At 33.3% G+C, this 24,097-nt stretch overlaps 1 protein-coding gene across 3 annotated transcripts in view; it reads right to left on the bottom strand.

Annotated features, from left to right (window-relative positions):
* The window catches only part of LOC145295964 (uncharacterized), a 498,857-nt gene that overhangs the window by 24,737 nt on the left and 450,023 nt on the right, over window positions 1-24,097 (bottom strand). For all 3 annotated transcript variants that reach the window (XM_080141875.1, XM_080141872.1, XM_080141873.1), the window contains exon 41: window positions 11,187-11,342. In XM_080141875.1, coding sequence (XP_079998001.1) covers window positions 11,187-11,342 — 156 coding nt within the window. The remainder of the gene's footprint in view (window positions 1-11,186; window positions 11,343-24,097) is intronic.

The following is a 24,097-nucleotide window of genomic DNA, read 5'->3' as shown; positions in this document are numbered from 1 at the left end:
ATTACCTTACAATCATTAACCCTTATCCTCTAGTGGCCTTCTGGCCTTGATAAGTGGTGACTCCTAAGTACAAAAAAACAAAAATTACATGAGACTTCTATTTGGTCATGGCTGACAAAAGAGAACAGTCACTCTTGTCGATTAGGTAAAGGGTCCAGTTCGAAATTCCATAGAAATCCTTGTGTATGACATTCAAATTCATGAGTTCGACAAGACGCACCTGAAGGTCAGAGGTTGGATTGTTTGAAATGCTGTGAGCATGTCATCCGAATAATACAAATTGTTTTATTTTGTTATTCATTAAAAGATGTCGATATTTTGAACATAAAAACGATAAACATTTCGTGAATTCGTGAAACAATTTTTTTTCAATATTTTGAATAATTATAATAATATTTGAAAGTGGAAATCGATGTCTTAAAAGTGAAAGAAAAAAAATCAGTGACCAGTGTTTATACTGTGAATGATTGTATCCAGGATCCATGCTGTTTTTAACATTTGTGAATCATCCTGGAGACATATTGGCAGAGCCGGATTGAAGGTGAGGGTTGATTAAACTGCGGCTGGGGTTGGGGAGGGGGATATTAAATTTTAAGTTTTAAAGAAATGTACTATAATTTTATATATATGATAATTAAAAGAATACCTATCCCAGGATGGGTAAAATTAACCCCCCCCCACCAAATAGTTTTTCACCATTTTATGTCCCAAATTAAAATCAAGATATAATGCTACTAAATCTTATGACTAGAATCCTTTTTCCAAGTGTAATAAAAATTTATTACATGATTTTGATTCTAGAAAATGTCTAAAATTTAAGGCTTAAGCTTAAGGGATCTTAAGAAGAAACTGAAATTCGGGGAATCTTGCTTAATAGGTATCTAATGACTATGGAGCAGGTGCAACTCTGAAATATTTAAATTTTCAAATGGGATGTTGCACTTATATTATGCCCCTTCCTCTAAAGACCCTTTAAAATATGCCAAAAGAAATAAAATTTGGTGAATATTTATTAATTGATGTTTGGGAGAACTCAGGGGTATATTTAAACAGGAGCCCCATGCAAGTTTAATCAGACCCTGAAGTAGATGTATGGGGAGAGTGTGAGAGTGTGAAAAGCTGAGTGAAAAACATACAACATTATTTATTTATTTATTTATTTATCATAGTAATCTCTTGACATAAATTCGTTATTCCGCGTTCTGGAAATCCATAAAAATCACCCTCTTCAAGTTACTCTATTTTTTTCATTGATATCATTAGATTCGCCCGAAACAGAAAGTCTTATGGATTTCCGAACTCTGCTGTAACAAATTTACCTCAGTAATAACACAATTTGAGTAATAAATATGTCGCTCTTTTATTAATCATTAAATTCTTGTCTCAAATGCTTGGAATTAACATAATTTACACACACACACACATACACACATATTTATTCAATGGATACTATACATTAGTTTGATCTTCCATTGATACATTTGATTTCAAAAAAATACTGTAAAATCAATTTTGTCACATTTTGTATCTTTAAGCCAGAGGGTTGAGTTTCTAGTGTTGCCTGAAGTTGAAAATACTGGTAGAAAATCAAACTAATGTATAGTGTCCATTATATATAAGTGTGTGTGTGTGTGTGTGTGTGTGTGTGTGTGTGTTGTGCGTGTGTGTGTGTGTGTGTGTGTGTGTGTGTATGTGTGTGTGTGTGTGTGTGTGTGTGTGTGTGTGTGTGTGTGTGTGTGTGTGTGTGTGTTGTGCGTGTGTGTGTGTGTGTGTGTTGTGCGTGTGTGTGTGTGTGTGTGTGTGTGTGTGTGTGTGTGTGTGTGTGTGTGTGTGTGTGTGGTGTGTGTGTGTGTGTGTGTCAGGGGTGGGAGTTCTGTTATAGAAGCGTTGATTTAATTTGAATAAACAAAATACGCATCAGGTGCGTTTGAAAGCCAAATCACAACGCAATATTACGAAAATAAACAAATGTTTAACTTATCTGAAATTTATAATTTAAGTATATTTCGGAGTCAAACTCCATCTTCAGTATTTTATACATCTTTTTCTTTCTTTTCTTTTCTTCTTCTTTCTCTAACTTCACAACATTACAAGAAAGAAAAAGAAAAACAGAAAGAAAAGCAGAAAAGAAAAAAAAAGACTCATAAAATACTGAGGATTAAGTTTGACTCCAAAATATATTTAAATTATAAATTTTAAATAAGTTAAATATTTGCTTATTTTTGTAATATTGCGTTGTGATTTGGCTTTCAAAACGCACCTGATGCGTATTTTTATTTATTCAAATTAAATCAACGCTTCTATAACAGAACTCACACCCCTGACACACACACACACACACACACACACACACACACACATATATATATATATATATATATATATATATATATATATATATATATATATATATATATATAGGGAGAATACTCGTCTTTTTATACCATTTTTGTCATCTTAAAATTAAAAGATATAGTGATATTAAACCTTATGTCTACAATCCTTATTCCAATTTTGATCAAATTCCAGTACATGATTTTTATTCTAGAAATTGTCTGAAATTTAAGGCTGGTGAACATGTAAAGAAATGATAATGAAATAGAAAAGTGGGGGCAACAGATGAAGCTATGAAGAGAAATTAAAAAGGGAGAAAGAGATCAACAAGAGAAGGGAAAGAATTTTAAAGAGTCACTTTAAAACTTCTTATTTATTTGCCTCCTCACGAGGGCAGAGTTAATTACAACGTCGAGTTTTAGTATGAGAAAAGTCCAGCTTCCTACAACGGGGCACTCTGGATTGGGACAAAAAATTTTAATTGCCTCAGTTCAGAATGTCTTTGCTTCTCTAACCAAGGACACAAAGGTGAAATGTAATATTAGAACAGATACTACGCTTTGCTCTTAACCAAAAGGCCAAATTTATCCTATTTTGAGTCTGTCACATTAAAGTTTCAAATAGCATTTTCATTGGTCTTTGGCGTTTTAATTTGAAAAGGCATTGGTTTTCATTTGCCAAGCTTGTTTAAAATGGTAGTTTCTTTGGTTTGTGGCGTTTAAGTTTTTCAAATAACATTTTCTTTGGTCTGTCATAATTAAGTTTTGAACAGCATTTTCTTTCTGTCACATTTATGTTTGAAAAAATCTTTTCTTTGTCATGCTTACGTTTGAAATAGTATTTTCATGGGTCTTTCAAGTTTAAGTTTAAATAGCATTTTCTTATATCTGTTACGCTTAAGTTAAAAAAAAAAAACATTTGCATTGGTTTATCACGCTTAAGTAAAAACGAAAATTCTCCAACCCTAATATAACATGTACTATCACTAAAATACGTGCAGCAACTGATTTCCAACTTTAAATCTTCCCTATGTACAAATGATTAAACAAACCAATCAACTATCTCTCTTAAGGTCTTGGACTGACCATAAGCATATTTTAAAAATGGAAAGAATAGCAATTTGCTTAAAAAGGTGCGTGATGGCATGAGAAAGTGATGAAAGGGCAAAGGCAGAGCAATGAAAAAGGCAAAGAAGAGCTTTAGACCTGGCAGAGTTGTGGTAAACAGAGTTGAAACTGATGAAGTCACAGATTTATTGCTTCGAGGCGTGACAAAAGGAAGGCTCCTGGGAGTTGTGGGAATTTTCTTCGTCGACGTCAAATGTGGAAATATTTTATGAGGTGTATGAGTCGAATGCCTAATATGAGGAACGGAGATGTTTTTATGATGATCAACTGTCGTTGTGGCACTGACAGAAGGCGTTTTATGATGATGATGATGAGCAGAGGTCGTTGAAACATGATAAAAGGTAGGTTTTATTCTCGAATCAGTTGGGGTTGTGATAGCATGAGGAAAGGAAAAGTTTTTATGATGAACATGAGTTGTTGTGGCGTAAGGAGGGTCTGTTTTATCACTAGGAGTAGTGATTGTTGATGCATTATGAGGGATGATTTCGATTTTAGAGTTAGTTGGGATTGTGGTAACATTTAGAATAAAGGTCTTTTCCCGATGAGTGACAGAAGTAGTTGAAACATGATGAGATACGCTTTTGCTTCTCGGCTCAATTGTGGTTGGAATCACGTGAGGAATGGATGCATTTTTATGATGAAGAGAAGGGGTTGTCGAAACAAGGTGAGGGGTGATTTTGGTTCTAGACTCGGTTGGGATCGCGGTAGCATGAAGAATGGAGGTCTTTTTCTGATGAGAAGTAGAAGTTGAAACATGATAAGATATGCTTTTGTTTCTGGGCTCAATTAGAGTTGGGGATACATGTGAAATCAAGTTATTTTTCTGATGAAGAGTAGGGGTCGTTGAAACATGGTGACGGATGATTTTCGTTCTAGATTCAGTTGGGATTGTGGTAACATTAAGAATGAGATTCTTTTCCTGATGAGAAGCAGAAATATTTGAAACATGATGAGGCGTGATTTTTGTTTTGGATTCGGTTGGGATCATGGTAAAATGTTGAAAGGATGCATTTTTATGATGAGTAGAAGAAGTGGTCGAAGTAGTAGAATGGTATGCTTTATGAAAAGGAGAAGGAGTGGCAGTAACATACGAATTGTCAGTATTAGTAGCCTTTGTACTTCTGTTAGGAAAACCTGTTTGATGATACAGAGTAGTGACAAATGTACTTTTGGTTACGCGGAGAGTTCTATCTTTAACAGAGGAAGCTTTTTGTCTATTCTGATCAACAGACGTCATTGAAGCAGTAACAAAGGTTCTCCCATAACGTGAGGTCTGAGATACTGTAACCGGCCGAATGGTGAATATAGTCCTATTATTAACTTTCATGGAGGACTCTCTTCTTCGTGTACTATGTTTATTAGTTATTGTAACCCGAGGAGTAACCACATTTTCGCCATTTAAAGGACTAATAGTCAAATAAGGGAGTTCAGTTTTAGATGGTACCGTATTGGATGTGACAGAAGAAAGGCTATTTGGTGTCTCATGTTGAACAGGGGTTACTGAACCTAGAGGGATATTGGGTCGAACAGGGGCTTCTGTAATACTGGAGACATTACTTTTTGTACCCTGTTGAATAAGAGCTTGTGTGACAAGAGGTATATTGATTATTGTGCCACGTCGAATTGGAGCTACTGTAACAAGAGGTATATTGATTCTTGTGCCATGTCGAATAGGAGGTTTTGTAACAAGTGGGGCATTGATTCTTGAGCCATGTCGATTCGAGACTACTGTTACAACAGAGGTATTGATTTTTGTGCCATGTTCACTCGGGCTCGTCACATCAAGGGGAATATTGATTCTTGTGCCACGTGGAATCGGGGATGCTGTAACAAGGCTAATATTAATTTTTGTTCCACTCGGAATCAGGTTTGCTGGGAGATGGGGAATTTTAGTTGATCTAGCGGGGAAGACGATAGCTTGAGTGACATGAGGAGGAATGGCTGTTACGAAAGTGATGTTGGTTGCTGAAATACGAGGAAACCTGGATGAAAATATTGGTTATTTATAGTGTTAATTAAAAAAAAAAAAGATACATTAATAGTTCCATTCAGAGTAAAATGCATCAATAAAAAATGAAAATACATTCTGAATAAGGATGTTGGATGTGAACATAACATGATAAATAAAGGATTTCCCAGACGGCTGCATCATACTGACACGCGCATAAGATTTCTTGAGAATTTTATAGCTCTAGTAGTGAATGGTGAAAATCTTTTTATTTTGTATCTAAATTACCTATTCTGAGCAGTCGACTTTATCTCTCTCTCTCTCTCTCTCTCTCTCTATATATATATATATATATATATATATATATATATATATATATATATATATATATATATATATATGAACTGCGTCAATCGCTTTATTGAAGACAAGTAAAATATCAATAGTTCACTAAATATACGTCACAAAGAAATGAAAATTGTATCATCAAATGATTGGTTGAAGGTTAGTTATTTCCCAAAATTTTATTCAAATCCATGCGATATTCACGAAGTTATGACATTTGATAACAAGTAATTTATACTGTACATCGCTTTATTGCAGGTCTTTTAAAATGCCAAAAAAAGGAACGATTAACAGTTATCGAAAAGGAAAGGATTGTTGCTGGACTCACAGAAGGATTATTCATCAAAGATTTTGCTATGGCGTTGGGAAGGGATCCAAGAACTTTGGCTTCATTCATGGACAACCCCAACACCAAATCCAGAAAGGATAAGGGCACCAAAAGAAACCTTTCACCTCGTGATATTTGGAAAATTCATAGGAAGTCAACCGAAACCTAAACAGCACCAGTGCTTCCATTTTTGCAAGACCTGGAATCGCTCTAACATCCAGGCAGGCCCGATGTAATGTGTTGAATGAGATGGCAAGGAACATCAAAACTATTCTAAGGCCTCCATTGAGCAAACAACATAGGAAAAAACGAAAGGCTTGTTCACAGAATTACATGAAAATGGATTTCCAACGTGTCCTATTTACAGATGATACCTTGACGGTCCAGATGGATAGGCCAAAGTTTGGAACTCGAACGGAACTCCAACCCCTTACAGAGTTCATCGCCAACAAGGAGGAGGAGGAGGAGGAGGAGGAGGAGGAGGAGGAGGAGGCATCATGTTTTGGACAGGAATCATTGGGATAAGTTGGTTCCAGAGGGTGTAAAACTTACAAGCAATGCGTACACGGCCTTTTTGGATAAACATTTGTCACCATGGCTAGATGACCTACCATTGTCACATCGCTTTCAGATGATTTTTATGCATGACAATGCACCATCCCCATTCTGCTAGGGCGACTGCAGCTTTCCTTTAATCTATGGGCTTCTTTGGAGAAACCCTCATGAGCGGGCCACCGTGTTCTCCGGATCTTAATCCCATTGAACATCTCTAGTCAATATTGAAAAGAGGTGTTTATGAGGGAAGAGAGCAATTTACTTCAAAGGATGCTGTGGAGGAAAGTAGTTTATGTCGCCAGAATTATAACTCCTTTTCAGATCAAACAATTGACTTCTTCGATGGACAAAAGGTTGTTTAAAGTTATTTTTAAAAAATTCTGGATATGGCGATAAATAATTCATTTATTTGAGGTTTAGCACGGAAGATGTGCTTTTGTTTATTATTCTTTAACAGGAAAATATGATAAAAAGTTAAATTTTCATGATTATACATTGTATTTTTGCCCTAATACAACATGTTAAGAGACTTGCAATAAAGCGATGGACAGTGGAAATTCCTTGATAAGGAATAAAATGTCATAACTTCGTGAATATCGCATGAATTTGAATAAAATTTTGGGAAATAATTAACCTTAAAGCAGTTATTTGATTATACAATTTTTATTTTTTTGTGACATATATTTAGTGAAATATTGATATTTTACTAATCTGCAATAAAGCAATTGACCAATTGACGCAGTTTATATATATATATATATATATATATATATATATATATATATATATATAAACAATTATATTGTGAGCAAGCATAACAAAAAAAAAAAAAACACTAAAAATTAGGATAAAACATATCAGTAGAACAGAACCAAGATATTTCTTAACAACGATAGTAAAAAGTATGCTGAAATAATAACCCTATTATTTAGAGACCCATTCTAAACATGAGGTGGGAAGTTTTGTAACTATTCTGCATATTTATCTCATAATTTAATAAACAAAAGATACCATAAAAATTGAATTTAATTTGAAAATCCTGTCTAAAAAACATAGCAGGGTCCGTATTCTACCTAAGTACTCACAATTATCTTAATATGAAATCAGACGGCCATCTTGCTTCTTCGCCGCAATTTCTAGACTGAACTGAAAACAACAGGAAAATATCGTCTGCTTGATAACCTCATTCCTCATCAAGCAGAATGCACATAAAATAACGAAAATTATACGAGGGGCGTGCAATAAGTAATGCCCCTGACCCACTTCCAGTTGTCTGATCTTGCTGAAATTTTGCATGTGCAATTATTTATATCTCTACGGGTTATGTGGCAAATTACAGCTCTAAACTAATTGTGGTTTCTGATTTACAGGTGTTTGAACTGAGTCAGGTGTGAAATGGAGCCTGTTGAATGTCGAGCAGTGATCCGGTTTTTGTATTTGAAAGGACGCACACCACAGGAGACTTTTGATGAAATAAAAGAAACTTATGGTGATAATGCCCCATCATATGACCTTGTAAAACGCTGGCATCGTGAATTCAAACATGTCCGGAAGTCTGTGGAAACAGCTCCCAGACCTGGTCGCCTCCCTTTCTACCATTGATGAGGCATCTGTCCGTCAAGTTGAGGCTGCCATTTTGGAAGATCGGCGCATTACTATTCGCCAAATACCCCAAGATGTCAAGCTTAGTACAGAGTCTGTGGAAACTATCATTCATGACCATTTGCATATGCATAAGGTGTCTGCCAGATTGATTCCCAGGTTGCTCACACCATTCCAGAAGCGAGAACGCGTGGAGTGCTCGAGGATGAATTTATATATTTATTTGTATTTGATGTCATATATGACGTTATGACAGATGGCATCATGTATGACGTCATGTGTCTGACGTCATAGCATGTATATATATTACATATATATGCTATGACTCCATTGTGAACAAAGAAATACGGATTTATTATTATTATTATTATTATTATTATTATTATTATTATTATTATTATTATTATTATTATTATTTATGCGAGGCTTTGAAAATCTTGTTGAAGAAGTTGTAAACAAGGAAAAACATTATTGATCAATTAGTTATTTTATATTACACTTGTTAAACTAAAAAAAAAAAAACGGCGAGAAAATACTTGCCAATCCAATATATTTTTACGAGTTCGAATAAGTTTATAATTTAAAAACTGCATTTCTTAATTTTCAACTGTTTTTTTATGCTATTTTATATAACAAGTTGTTTTCGAACAATGTAAACATAATTGGTATTTTTCTTAATTAACAAGAATTCCAATTGAGCCATTATTTTTTTGTTTTTACAAAGAAACAAATTATCCTGTAACAAAAATGGAATTTAGATTTAAAAAGAAAATGGCACCGTAAAAATTATAAAAGTGAATAAATAGAAAAACAAAATGGCACAAGTAAAAAAAATCTACATAAAAATCACACCAGTTTATCAAAATCTTGGATACGATACACAGAGAAAACATTAAGAAGAAGCTTGTCAAAATAAAAAAAAATCATATCTAAATTTAAAATGAAGATAAAGACTCTTATCTACCTCGTCCCCCCCCCCCATCCAAAAAAATCATGAGATTCAAAACGCGGTGTTAAAATCAAACGGGACAAAATAACAACGTTGGAGGTGAGGGAACGTAAACATATAAAACACCAAAATAGATTGAAATTATCATCAATTTGATTGGAAGATTAGAATCTGAATAAACGAAATAATATATAAAAAAATTTTTTAAAACAAAAACAAACTAAAGACAGTTTCCACACGTTAAAGTATACAGATCGGCAGATAATTCAGTTCTACCGCGTTTGTTATGTCATTTATGTTGTTTTTACACTTTTTCGTGTGTTAACTATTCTGCATTATTACCAAGTGAGTAAATACTTATGTTAAAATATAGGGGAGGGGGTAGCTCCTATTTAAAACTATAAAATAGGACCCCCTCTAAAAAAAACAAAAAAAAACTTTGAAACATTGATTTTATTTACTTCAGAACTACAGAATAAAATTTCAAAGAGTATTTATTTTAAAATATACAAAGTCCTTCGTTAGCCCTCATTTAAAACTAGAGATGTGAGAATCTTATTCCTGCACAAAATAAATAAATAGATAAATAAATAAATAAAATAAAATAGAAAAGTCGATTTCATTTGCTTCCAAAACAACAGCATATTTACTTATTTTGAACTATTGATTTTTAAAATACGGAAGAGGGGTTTAGCCAATATTTAAAGCTATATGGTAAGGTGTCTAGCCAGACCTGTACCCCATAGTCCACCCCTCCTGAACTATACTAATTTTGTATTACCGAATTGCTTTTGCTTTGTACAATTTTCCCTATTCATTCACTTGTGCCATTTTTTCCGGTGCCATTTTTACCGAGCGCCACAAAAACGGTCTCTTAAAGATATTATCTGTATTTTAAGCAATACTTATTCCAGTCATATTTTACATTTTTGAACAAGTGTTTTTTTTGTTTGTTTTTTAAATACACTTTTCTTTCATCAAAATTATTTGATAACTTCTGTAAATTAAATGAAATTTTAAAAATTTCAACAGTATTTCATCAGTCTATTTCAATTATAGTTTTTATATTTTCTGCTGCTTAGTTATAAAAGAGATACAAGCGAAATGTGGCAGTTCAAAAAAAAAAATTCATAGATATACTTACACATCAGTTTTTTAAAAAAATTACGGAAAATTATCGAGTAGAACTTTAATAGAAAAAATAAAATTAATTTTCTATTCGCAGTCCACGAATTTTGAACGCCATTCATGTCAAACAAGTGCATCTCCCTTTCTGCAATATCCTCACTCGTGTTGACCTAAAAAAGACGTTTTTAAGTCCACAGAAAGAGAGTCATCTGCCATCATGATAATGCTCATCGTCATACAACTCTACTAATCAAAAATCTCATTGGAGAATTTTGTTAGGAAATCTTGCTCATCCTGCATGTTTTCCCGACTTACCTCCCTTGTATTATCGCTTATTTCAAGGATTACGAAACCATTTAGATGGCCTTAGGTTAACATGACGAAAGGAGATTAAACATGAGTTTGATTCATATTTCACATCAAAACTTAAGGAATTTTAAAAGCGAGGCATTTATAAGCTTGTTGATAGATACAGTCAAATTATAGAGAGCAAAAATCGTCATTGCTATGAATAAAGATTTTCAAAAACACATTTTTTCATTTTCAAAATTAAATCTTAAATCGGCAAAAACATTTGCATTGACGCCATGTGGCCTTGTCGTTTGGAGTTTGTTGATTCTAAATAGTAAATTAATTTTATTTCTATTAAAATTCTACTCAATAATTTCCCGTAAATTTTTGGTGTACACTTATATTTTTCACTGATAAGTAAGTACATCCATAAATTTTCTCTGTTATTTTAGTTTGAACTGTCACATTTTACATTTATTTCTTTATAAGTAAACACATTGTTCTTTTTTTTTCTTTCATATGTGATCCAAATAGGCCATTGACTATTTTAGTATTGAAAAAGAAATGAAATGTTCTTACTGGGTGCCCGGGTTGTTAGTACTGGCCGTTGGGTAGGTGTGGTATAGTTGCAACGTATTTCATCTTCTGCTTCAACACAGTGGGGACGACGATCGCAGACTAAGTCAATGTGTATGCACTGGCCATTTTGACATCGAAACTCATCCTGCTTGCAACCTAAATAAGAAAACAATTTCAAAGAAGACAGAACGGTTAACATTAACTTTAAAGGAATACCCAAAAAGGCCACGGCGCTATTTCAAAGCACATTGTTATTAAACCATTACATTTAACTAGCATGGAGACCTGGTGTTGCACAGGTCGATATGAAGTTCACACACACCTGCTATACTAAAGATATTGAACACTTTCATCGTGGGCAACATTAATACCCCTGCAACAATTTCAAAAATTAAAGGACGGATGAAAACACAAAAATGTAGTCGCCACTACAAAAAAGAAGTATGTGATACCCTCTCCACCAGATATTTTGGCAGAAGGGATACGAAGAGAAGAAGCTATTGTCCGGATATTACCCATGCACAGGACTGCCCCCCTCCCCAAATAATATATAACTCGAAACAACCTTTTTTCAACCGAAATAGGGAGTGTCCGTGCGCCCCCCCCCCCCAAAAAAAATGAGCTGCAGCGGTTGGGCTCGAACATGAAACACAGAAAAGGGGAAGAAGGTAAAAAGTTACGGGCAAATGCTTTAACTCACGCAACCATGGGTGCTTATGACGTCACGATGTTTTAAACAAAGCTTTTAAATGTTAATTACGCGTGCGTGACTTGTAAAAACATTAACGTGAAAACTAAAAAGTGGTTCAGTTGACCACCGCAGAATTAATCGTTTTTTTTTTTCTAATTTTCACATATTATGTGTCCGAGGCATTGCTCTTTCAGATAGTACCGATTTTTACTCAGTCGGATGTGGCTGACATTAGTTTTTAGCAGACATGCAAACACATACACAAACACACAGACGACTTTCCTTTATATAATAGACTAGCATGGTGTTACCCGGGTGGGCATGAAATTCGATTTGGACACAGCTGCTATATACTAAGGATATTGAGCAACCCCCAGAAATTAATGGAAGAAGTTTTGCCAGCCCATGTGCTAGAAACCAGCCTAAAAAGAATAAATGAATCAAAACTTTTCTTTTAATCAAAATAGCAGCGAGTGCCGGTGCGACCGCAAAAAAAAAAGATTTACCACAGTAAACAGGTTCGAACCTGAAACGTGAAAGAGGAAAAGAAAGGAAAAAAGCTAACACACTAGCTGCCACGGCCACGGCGACTTATAATGTCATGACCCTTCAAAATTACAACTTCAAAAAAAAGTTTTTAAACATACTTTCAGTTTGCTAGGCATATGTGACTTGCAAAATCTTGATGCAGAAAGTGATTTCTCCTTGCAAGAAATGGTCCAGTTGGCCACTACAGAATTTTTTTTTTTTTTCTAATTTTCAGATATTATGCATCTGAGGGATCGACTTTCAGATAGTACTGGTTTCGATCTAGTCCGATGCGGCTGACGAAAATTTTTAGTGAACACACACACACACACACACACACACACACACACACACACACACACACACACACACACAAATTGATGTTTGAGACTTATTTTATAGATGATTTTGCACAAAAGTACATGTAATCTCTCTATATAAATACCAATATCTGTGTGTGTGTATGTGTTCGTTCTCTATAGAAAGAAAGTTATTTTAAAAATTACATAAGAACCTTAAAGTGTATTCATATGTAAATATTTCCAGAGAAGACAATGGAAGTGGTCCCAAAACTCTAACTTCTCCATAAGGCAGCTATGAGGGGAAAAACTCTCTTAAAACTTTAAATATATCCTATTTTAATCAAATTATAATCATATGTATAAGATTTTCTGGGGAGAAGAATCTCTAAGCACCCATTTAAGGGAGTTAGGTGGTCGACCAGTCGAAGAGTTTTTCAACATTTCAGCTTCTTCTGGGGATGAAACTTGGGGAAAAGGAGGTGAATAAAAGCAAATAAAATATGGTGTTATGATCGTAGTAAAGCGTATAGAATAATTGTTGTTCAATCCCGAGCAACGTCGGGTCAAATTTCTTGGTATTGTATAGAACTATTACATTTAATGATCGTTTGACAAAAAATACATGCAATGTTAAATATAAAAAAAGAACATTAACATGTTTTAATGACAGTGAGAGGCGATTTTTATGCATGTCTGTATCTTGTTTATATGGTTAGTGATACATTATGGCTGAGAATTCTTTTGTTGTTGTGAGGAGGTAAGTAAAATGAACTTCGAAATTAATTACAATTTTATTTCTCGACTAAAAATGCTATTTAAGTTCAACAATATTTTTTTTTATCCATAAATGTGAGTGGAATGTTTCCATTTAGAGACAAAGTTATCTCTTCTTGACAAATAAAAAATATTTGACCACAATGCATCACTATGCAAACAAGATACAGTTTTGTCATCAAATGGCCTCTCACGGACAGTCAAATAATGATATTATTTTTTAGGTTAATATGAATCAGCAAAACATTTAAAACTCATAGCAAACAAAATTATTATTTATATCTTTGATATTGTTTTGCATTCAACAATAATTGCTTACCATCAACATCTTCTGAAAATTTTGGTTTATGGCACAAGGCAATCAAAGTTTGCTCCTTCTGCATGGCCTTGGACCACACTTGGGGTTTAATAGATAACATTGTTTTCTCAGCATTATTTTGACTATCATTAAACGGATTCTTGTCAATCAAATTAATCTCCACTCTTACCGTCATATTTGTTGTCAATACACCGAAGTGTCAAATCACCTGTGTCTGAGAACTGTTGGCAGCAAGGTGTGGCCTGATGGATAAACTACCATGAGTGACTTTGTTTTTTTCTTTCATTCATTTTTGTTGATCCTTTCATTCTTTCTCTTTCTTTCCCTTTCTCTGTCTCTTTTTTTTTTGTGATTACTTATTTTTTTCCTAATTTTTTTTTGTCACAAGTTAGTTAAAATTCTGTCACACAGACGAAACATGTTTTTATCTCAATGCCACCAATTCGAGTTTTATGATTTTTCAAAATGCGGTGAGAAAATAAATGATATTTTTGCACAATATGTCTTATCTGCTCTTTTTATCAAGGGTTCAATTTTTCAGCTACCATGGTCCATCTTACGAAATAATTCACATAAATAATTCTTTGCAAAGAATTAATGACTAACATCTAATATAACTGATTATTAACCGTTTGGCTAAGTAGAAGACAACACGTTTTTGAATAGCTAAAGACAACATGGGCTCAAGACAATGATCAGTCACTGCTCAAAATGGAGATATGATATCATACTCGAGGAACTTATGGCGCTATGCCAGAATAAGATTCGATTCCAAAAAGACTCTATCAGTACAGCAAAACCACTCCTTGGACAACGATAGTTTCACAGACAAGGCAGAAGACACTCGTGACTTTCTTGAAAAGAATCCTGTACTGATTTCAAATACTAATGACTCAAATAATATAATGCGTTTTATAATTGAGAAAGACCTGAAACTTAAATGTATGATCTTAAATTATTTACAGTGAAATGAGTTTCAGCATTATTCCCTCCTCCAAAACAACAACTTTTACTAAAAACCATGATTTAAACCATGATTTATTTATTTTAATAGAATCAATATTTAATGAATATTCAATGCTTACATTATTTAATGTTAAAATTAAAAAGAAAATAAATATGGCTATGCATCTATTCCATAAAATTGTCCAGAGGCAGATAACTCAATACCTGCAGGAAACTGTGCAGGGACGGATTAATTTTTTTTAATTATCAAGTATTGTTTTTACTCGAGAAAATGTCATAAATAACAGTTTTAGTTAAAAAATAAATGATTTAGCCGTAATAATGTAAATACTGTACTGTTATCACTGTAAATAATTTCAGACCATAAAATAGAATATTACTTGAAAATATTGCGATATTTTTGACATATTGGGTATAATCAATAAAATTTGGACGATATTTATTGCCACAGCTGATAGGAAAGAACCAATCAGGTACCAGAATCTCTGGATAAAATATACTGAATCTCTGAAATTTTCAATCATAGCTCTTCGTCTTGACAAAATGTGCGGACTACCAGTAGCTCTGACTGGATTCTTTACCTGAAGTTCCTCATAGTTCAAAGCTTTTCTGGCTGCGAAATTTTGTTTGAGACAACTACATTCAATATGCAATTTGGTTAATTTTTTTTTTCTCTACGATAGAATTTTTTTTTTTTTCATCACTTTTGGATTATTTTTCTATTTCAAGGCTGTCTCTCAATTCAAGAAGAAGAAGAAGAAGAAGAAAAAACAGGTCTAAGTATAATGAGTGAAATGAAATTTTTATTTTAAAAGTTAAATTCATATTTACAAAAGTTAGATTCATATTTACAAAAGTAGGATATTCTTCAGAGATGTCACCAGTTTTAAGGTAAAGAATTAAAATTTGATTTTCTTAAATAAAAAGTAAACTACTTAATCAAATTACATAATTTTTGAAATATTTCATCTTTGTTCCATGACTGGTACATACATCATACAGACTTTTCGGTATTTTCTTTACTTTTAATTGCCACCATATGTGTTAATTTGAATAAACACCAAAAATGATTATCACAAAGACAGGAGATGCCTTATTGATCTTAGTATCGAAAACATGAAGGCTATAGGTAGTAGGAAGAAACAGTCAGCAGGAATAGAGTTCCACAAATCTGCAATTCTTGGATAAAAGGTATTGGAATAGAAAGCTATATTATAATGAAATATCTGAACAAAGAATTGATGAAGATCACTTGACTAATTAGTTAAATGAGCTGAAAACAAAGAAAAAAGCAAAAAACAGAATAAATCAGATAATTTTGAAGAGTGTATGTCATAATAGTATTTACACAAAAGACTGAGACTATCAACATCACGTCTGTAAAATAGAAGGTGAAGGGGAGATAAAAATGTGGGATTAGCCAACAAACATACACAATGCTGACCAGAAAATAAGTTTTTCTTTGGGGAACTAATTGAAATATTAATAGTTTTTGAGGAATTAACTAGTGCTAGCTGAGTGATCTTACATTCTCAATATACACAGGTGACATCTTTTCGGCACTATGTTGTCTGTTGTAGAGGCTGCATGAACTTCTCCAGTAGGTGTCTGACAGAACTATGTTGTAGTGCTTTCCTCTCAAGAATACTGTCCCTTGTCAGTGTATAGGCATCCTCCTCGGTTTCCTTCAATGAGGATATCAGACACTTAGTTATATATATTACAGGTTTATATATTGTTGCAGATGCAGCTAATAGCAACCAACAGAAAAATTTGGAAGTCATTTACAAAACGTCTAACCTCAGCACGAGTAACAAAAAAAGTAAAATGAAAATAATAACGAGGAAAAAGTTTTTTCACTGTTGAAATAATGATTTATTATGTAATTATCCATTCAAAAACAACAAGTATTCTTCAAAGTAAAGATCATCATTGTTGATAACCTTCTTTCAACGACTTGCAAGATTTTGGATTTGGTCAATGTTCCAATCCTTCAGCTTGGATTCCAAAGAAATGACGCTTTTTCAACTGCATCAAATAGACGACCCTCTTTAAAATACTGCACTGATTGTAACAGATCATAATGTTGCCATAAATGAATTAATCTTGTATATACCTCCTTCATGATCGTTCTAGACTGAGAGAATGCTACAATAGCCTCGCCATAACGACAGCGAGATCTACTCAAACAGAATAATGGTGCACAGCGTGTGTGTGCTCTCCAACTGCAAAACCCAGTTGTGCTGCTGTTTAAAGATTGTTTCAGCTACATGCATATTTCTTTTTTGCACCCACACAAATTCTGTGGGTATATGAACTAAACTCTGCCTTTTCACGCGGACGTCTTCCAAAGAATCTTACGTCACAAAGATGTTGTTTTTTTTTTTTCATCTAATTGGATTACGTAGAAAACAAATTTCGAAAATACTTTTTCAGACAGTGTTCGTGGAACCGGCTAAAATCTATAAAAAGGGCATTTTGTGCCAAAAACCAATAAGTCGATGCCAGCACAGCACGCCGTAAACAAATCATTTGACTCCGTCACCATTGACATTAAACTTATCAGCACCATCATTTGATTCTCGATGTGGAGATGGACTTTTTACCCCCATGGATTTTTACCCTTTTCTATCTCTTTGCTAAAGTAAGCGATGGACTTTTATTTGGTTAATTCTTCCTAAAAAGAACTGGTTATTTCTAACCAAAAACTTTCATTTTTGTACTTCATTTCACTACATTACCTCAGTCGCAGGATTCTTTCTATTTCATTACATAAAGAACATTTAATTACCTCAGTCGCAGGACTTTTTCTATTTCATTACATAAAGAACATTTAATTACCTCAGTCGCAGGACTTTTTCTATTTCATTACATAAAGAACATTTAATTACCTCAGTCCCAGGAAGAGACTCAATTAAGAAAAAACTTTTTTGTCTTCTCTTTTCACTTAATATCGATTTTGAAAAAATAAATTTTATATAAAATTTATTCTCCACCTCGGTCATCTTGTTTGATTGTTCAACTCCATTTTACACACATATTTTTATTTTTATTTTTCTGAGTTTGCAGAACTAACATCGACACCCGTAGTCCCGCAACAACGCCCTCTCCAAAAAATATTCTTTCAAACCCCGAAAAAGGATTAAGTAAAAAAAAAAAAAAATATTGAACACAGAGGAGGTTTATTCACTTTGATCTTCGTTTCAAATTACTGACCATTAAGGTGGATGGGTGGAGATGGAAAGAGATCGATAATCACTGTTTAATCATATCTTATTAGCGCATTTTTAAAGCATATACTCACACTTTTAGTGCTTCCAAGAAACTGACGATTTCTCTGTCTTTAAGCCATATGACGTCACATCTGTTTCTATTAATTCCTGTAGCTAAGTAAAAATTAACTCGAGTTCAGCAAGTTCAATCCTCACTGAACTTTCATCTCCTGCTATCCTCAACTAACCATTTTAAATACTTGTGCATTTTACTCATCCAATATTTGATAATGGCCAGAGGGAGTAACGTCTGAACTATTGGAACGTTGCGAAGGGGAGGAGATTTTCTGTCTGGTGATGGTCATTATTATTATTCATATCTGTATTTGTACGTGAGTTTCTTATTTAATGCGTGTGCCGTGATCGTCTGTCTATGTGTGTCTATGGATGTGGTTGTGTTCCTTCTAATGTGTGTGTAGATGTATTTCGATAAAGTCACGAAACCTTTTTCCCTGTTTCTTGGTCTTCTCTGAAGATGCTTTTCCTTGCCGTTACTGGTTGATGCTGGAAGAGACGTCTGACGAGAGACATAACACGGATCTCTGGCATGGCTTCTTTATTTTCTAACGAGTGGACGGGGATGGAAGCATCGCATTGTCAACCACTCAAACTTTCTTACGCTTCTTTCTTCTCCAACCCATTCTGAGTCCCGAAGTCGGAAGGCAAACTCTCACGTCTCGCACGAAATCAGAAGGCAGACTTTTTTTCATGTGAACGAAAAGACCTTTTTCTCTCTTCTTCATGCATCATTTTCTTTCACACAAACTCAAATACACTCGGTTGTCATCGCTGACTCTAGCTCTCGCATTTGGCATACATCAACCCTAATTCCTTGAACTGTTTTTGTTTTTGCACTAACCAACTTACCAGCAATTCCAATTTCAAACATGCCAGCATAATAATTATTTTAACATGGCATACAAAGGCTTTTCTCAGTCTGCTGTGTGTGTGTGTGTGTGTGTGTGTGTGTGTGTGTGTGTGTGTGTGTGTGTGTGTGTGTGTGTGTAGAGGAGCATATGCATAATTATGTTTGTGTGAGCGCGAGTGTGTGTGAATATGTGGACAAGTGTAGAGATTTGTGTGTGAGATTGATTCTACATGTACTCTAGCGCCTTCACACCTACTTGTGAATTCATGGTTCTTTAATCTGTAGTAGGATGGGTTACTATTACTTAGATAAGATCAAAGGTTAAAAGGGTAAGGTAAGCTATTAAATATGAAACATGATGAACTAAAACAAAAATTCTATGGCAAATGCATCGAATGCATGCATTGATGCAAAATGCATCACTTTTATACAGCTTTCTAGCTACTGCTGATAGTGTAGAACTGATGGAGACTGATTGGTCGATGAACAGAGAGATGTGTAAAAAGAGACAAAAATGTTATCAATCTTTGATATGTGCAAAAGCTGTCGAAAGGTTAACATTTGGTTTTGTTAATAGGAGTGTTAAGTTGTTTAGGGGCAACACAAACAGTTGCTTGATTTTTTTCTACAATAAAATGTGTAAACGACCATACATTAGGAAATGATTTAATACATTTCCCTGTTTTTTTTCTAGTTTTCAGTAAGCAAGGGAGCTAACTCTGAACTCCATCGTAAATCAATAGATAGTACACTTCTTTAACAATGACTAAGTGAAGCAGAACGTGCATTCTACGCTAAGTGCATTGGATACATGCATTAATGCAATCCTTATAGCAGTTCAGATAAGTGCTATTGAAATAGTTTACAAGCGTTACGGTTGCAGTGGTGTTTTACCTTGCTTCGTAATCGGTGAATTATGACAGTTATGCTCATCACTGCCATCTCGACAATGCCAGATTTGGTCGCACTTTAAATAATACCGAATGCACTCTCCATTCTTGCAGCGAAATTCATTCCAATGACATGTTTCTGTAGGAAGAAGCAGGATTTTTTCAATGGAAAAAATATTCAAAGTGATTTTGACAGAATTAAATTGCCTGAGGTTTTTTAATCCAAAGTCGTAGACAATTTCATCTATGCATACACAAAGAAGGAGAATACATATTATTTGGATTCTTCAGATTACTGTTCTCATCTTGAGTTTTATTTTCACAATATTTCGATCGATGTAACCTTTGACCTTCTTTGTGTGTATCTTGTCGAACATCCAAATAATACGAAAATCAATCCTCATCTAAAAATTCCGTGCAGATTCCCGAGTTTGACAGAAAAGTTCGTGAGTCCGGCAGAAAGATCTCTTAGTTTGACAGAAAGTTTCCTGAGTCTGACAATATAAACCTGAAGAAGGTCGGAGGTTACATCGATCGAAACGTTGTAAAAATAACACTCAAGATGAGAACAGTAGTCCGAAGAATCCAAATAATACGAATAATCAATCCTTATCTCAAAAATTCAGAAAGGTTAAGGAGAAACTATGATAAAAAAGGAAGAAATTTATTTTAGACTTGAAAGAGTTCACCTCATATTCGTTCAAGTTCTAACCTGCATCATTATAAGTAGGGAAATAATAAACATCTTATATATTTTTCATAATTTCCTATACTTCAAGAATTAAAAATATTTTATGCATAACATAGTACTTACTCAATGTTCCTCATACATGTATATTAATTTGAAATTCCAAACAATCTAATTAGTGTCAAGTAATCGTTTATTTTAATTTTATAGCCGTTTCATCTTGAAGAAAAAAAAAAAACAAAAAAAAAAACAGGCAGACATAATCTGGATTTTACAGTAAAAAAAGAATCTTGAGATATATAAACTTTAATACACCAAGACTTTTCATTGTAAAAAAAGAACTGTAAGAATGACCCAACCAACAGCGTGCCAAGTATTTTCTAGATGGATTCACCTAAAACTATATAGATAAAGAAGGCTCTATAGAATAAAGTGCAAAAGAAATATACGAGAAAACCGAAAAAAAACTAATAAGGAATTGATTAAAATCAATTTTTAAAAGAATATGCAAATTAGCTAGATCTTTTGCAGATGAATGTAATTCCACAACCCATATATAACAAAGTTGTATTTTCTTTTTAAATAAATAGAAAAAAAGGGTTTTTAACATGAATATCAAAACACAAAAAAAGAAAAATCCAAATTTATAGGAGTATAGAATATTGTTCCAGTAGTTCTAGGGTGAAAAAGAAATCTAACAAAGTGTGCAATTAATTATTGAACAAAAACTAAAATATATATCTATAAGAGAAACGTACAGAACGTACTACATATAGTACATTTTGGATATCATAGTTTCCATTTGTATGGGTATCATCTGCTTATTTATCTTCCTCGGAATTTGCACACTGATGAATGAGTTCGTAATCACCATTCATTTTGTATCCATGCTAACGAGTACTTTTCTTGTGAAACTGTTTTTGCAAAATGTTCTGAGTTCTCTACTTTTTCTATCTATCTGAAATGATCTCGTTTGTTTCCCTTAAAAAGCAGGTGATTAATATATATATATATATATATATATATATATATATATATATATATATATATATATATATATATATACGGGTCGTTCCAAAAGTAAGACCTCCTTTTTTTTAACTCAAAAACTTGAATAGCTATAAAGGCAGGAGTAGATTAAAACAATTAAAACAAGCGACTTTTTGTGCTCCAAAGTTTATTGTTATACATAGTCACCGCCATTCTCAATCTCTGTTTCTGATGCACGTCTATGACAGGTGTCGCTTTCTTAGAGTCAATATCTGCACCGTTAATATCTGCAACAGAGGGATGAAGCATTCAGGTCGTGAATGCATAAGTTCAATCGTCATAATAATGCAATTTGCAATCCCCCCCTGACCCATTTGCAGGGAATAAAAATAGGAGACATTACCTTTGGAACGCCTTTCCTGTATAGGAAAATTCTGCATATGTATTTTTAACATTACAGGGGTCTGCTTTTAATTCTCCAGTTGGTCTCCTTTCCTTAGCAACGCTGAGGCATGATTCAGCTAGTATATATATATATATATATATATATATATATATATATATATATATATATATATATATATATATATATATATATACCCATGTATATATGTATGTGCATATGTATATATGCATGTGCATATGTATATATGCATGTACATATGCATATATGTATATACATATGTATATATATATGTGTATATGTATATATGTATGTGCATATGTATATATGTATGTACATATTTACATGTGTGTGTTTTATATTTGGTGAGAAATGCACAGTTTCCACATGTTGTAGTATACTAAATACTAATAAAGTTGTAAGGGTTCAGAAAGAAGATAAAATGTGGACTCAGGTCCGCAGTTTGAATCTTTTGACCAGCAGACCAACCATTCTCCACACTGATGCTTACCAGAAAAGGATAAAACCTATGTGCATGTGGATAAAATTTTTTAATAAATATTTATCATAATATTGTTCATAGCTCCTTTAATACTATGAAGAAAATAAAACAAACAACTAAGACACCTGAAATAACAACATAGCATACATATATATATATATATATATATATATATATATATATATATATATATATATATATATATATATAAATAAATGAAAATTACAATTGAATTTACCAAAATGATCCAAGATGGTAAAATTAAAGTAAATTATAAATATTAAAGAATTAATATTTATAAAATTATCTCAACCAGATATAAAAGCTCGATAAAACCAAATAGGAAATAGAGCTTATATATATATATATATATATATATATATATATATATATATATATATATATATATATATATATATATATATAAACAATCAGTCTGTGGCCGACTACATTTTTGTGCTGAACACTGTGGTCAGTGGAATCGCCAAATACTATTAGTGATAATATAAAGGATTTTGTAGACACAAATGAAGAACTCTCCAGTAGTTGACAGTGTTTATATAAGCATTGAGATTTCACTTACTTTACTTTACATTACTTGATGGCAGAATGGTTAGACATGCCGACTGTAAACCAGACGGTCATGGTTTGATCCCAGTTTGAAGCAGTTCCATTTCTGGCCGCACTAAAGAGTTTTGATTCAGCAAGACAGTCTGTCTTTGAATGGTTTTATATAAATAAATCAAATACCTATTCTAGAACGGGTATTTTGTTGTAGATAATAATAAAATTTTGCGCCACTTTTATGTAATTTTTAATCAAACAGAAAGCACTTTCATTTTTTCAGAAATCACTTTATACTCTTGGGAAACGTATAAACCAATATATTCTCTTTCCAGCTATGGATTAAACAGTATAGTATACTAGATTCTCTCGCCTTGGATAGGCAACTCGTTTAGGAGAAGTGAAACACTAGTCTTCCTTTGTTTATACTAACATTGTTTCCAGTTAGTCTGAATTTTTCCTGGCTAACGGATTCCAGCAATTCTGGGTCAGGAGAAATGCAGTTATGAATTGCCCAACCCTTGTTTGACTATAGATACTCTTTCAGCGAGTATCTACTATATTTTGAGACTGAAAAAATGCTAACAAAAAGTTTGTGTTGCTAAAAGTATATAAACCAATGTAAATATATTGTTAAATGCTATAAATGCACATCTTTTATGCAATATTAGATACAGATCTAAAATACCTGAATCATACAATCGTATCATTTATTTAAAATGTATGTTAGGCATGTTTATTGCACCAACAAAACTTATCACATCAATAACATATTAATATAGATTCATATATCATACTAATACACAAAACAGATACAAACCGGATGTAGTTCAACATTCTACCTATCATAACATTATGAATGTGTTCTTCAAACATGAACTGATCTAATGAGAAGTACAGTTGCTGTTTTACAAGTGCTTGATGAGCTACACAATGATGTAAGCCCATTACCTTGTGGTTGAATGGTCACAGCGCCACAATACCATTCGTCACTGCCATCCTTGCAATGCTTGACTCTGTCACACCTTAAGAAAGATTCAATGCACTGGCCATTATTACACCGGAACTGATCCAGCAAACATCCGCCTAGGATTGAGGACAAAAAACATCAGTGAAAAATCTCTCAGTCAATATTCAGATAAGAGAACTTCCAT

Source organism: Euprymna scolopes, chromosome 16 (assembly GCF_053919585.1).
Source record: "Euprymna scolopes isolate OS-2025 chromosome 16, ASM5391958v1, whole genome shotgun sequence".
NCBI lineage: Eukaryota > Metazoa > Mollusca > Cephalopoda > Sepiida > Sepiolidae > Euprymna > Euprymna scolopes.
The sequence above is the reverse complement of the archived record's forward strand: the minus strand, read 5'-3'. Positions and strand labels throughout refer to the sequence as shown.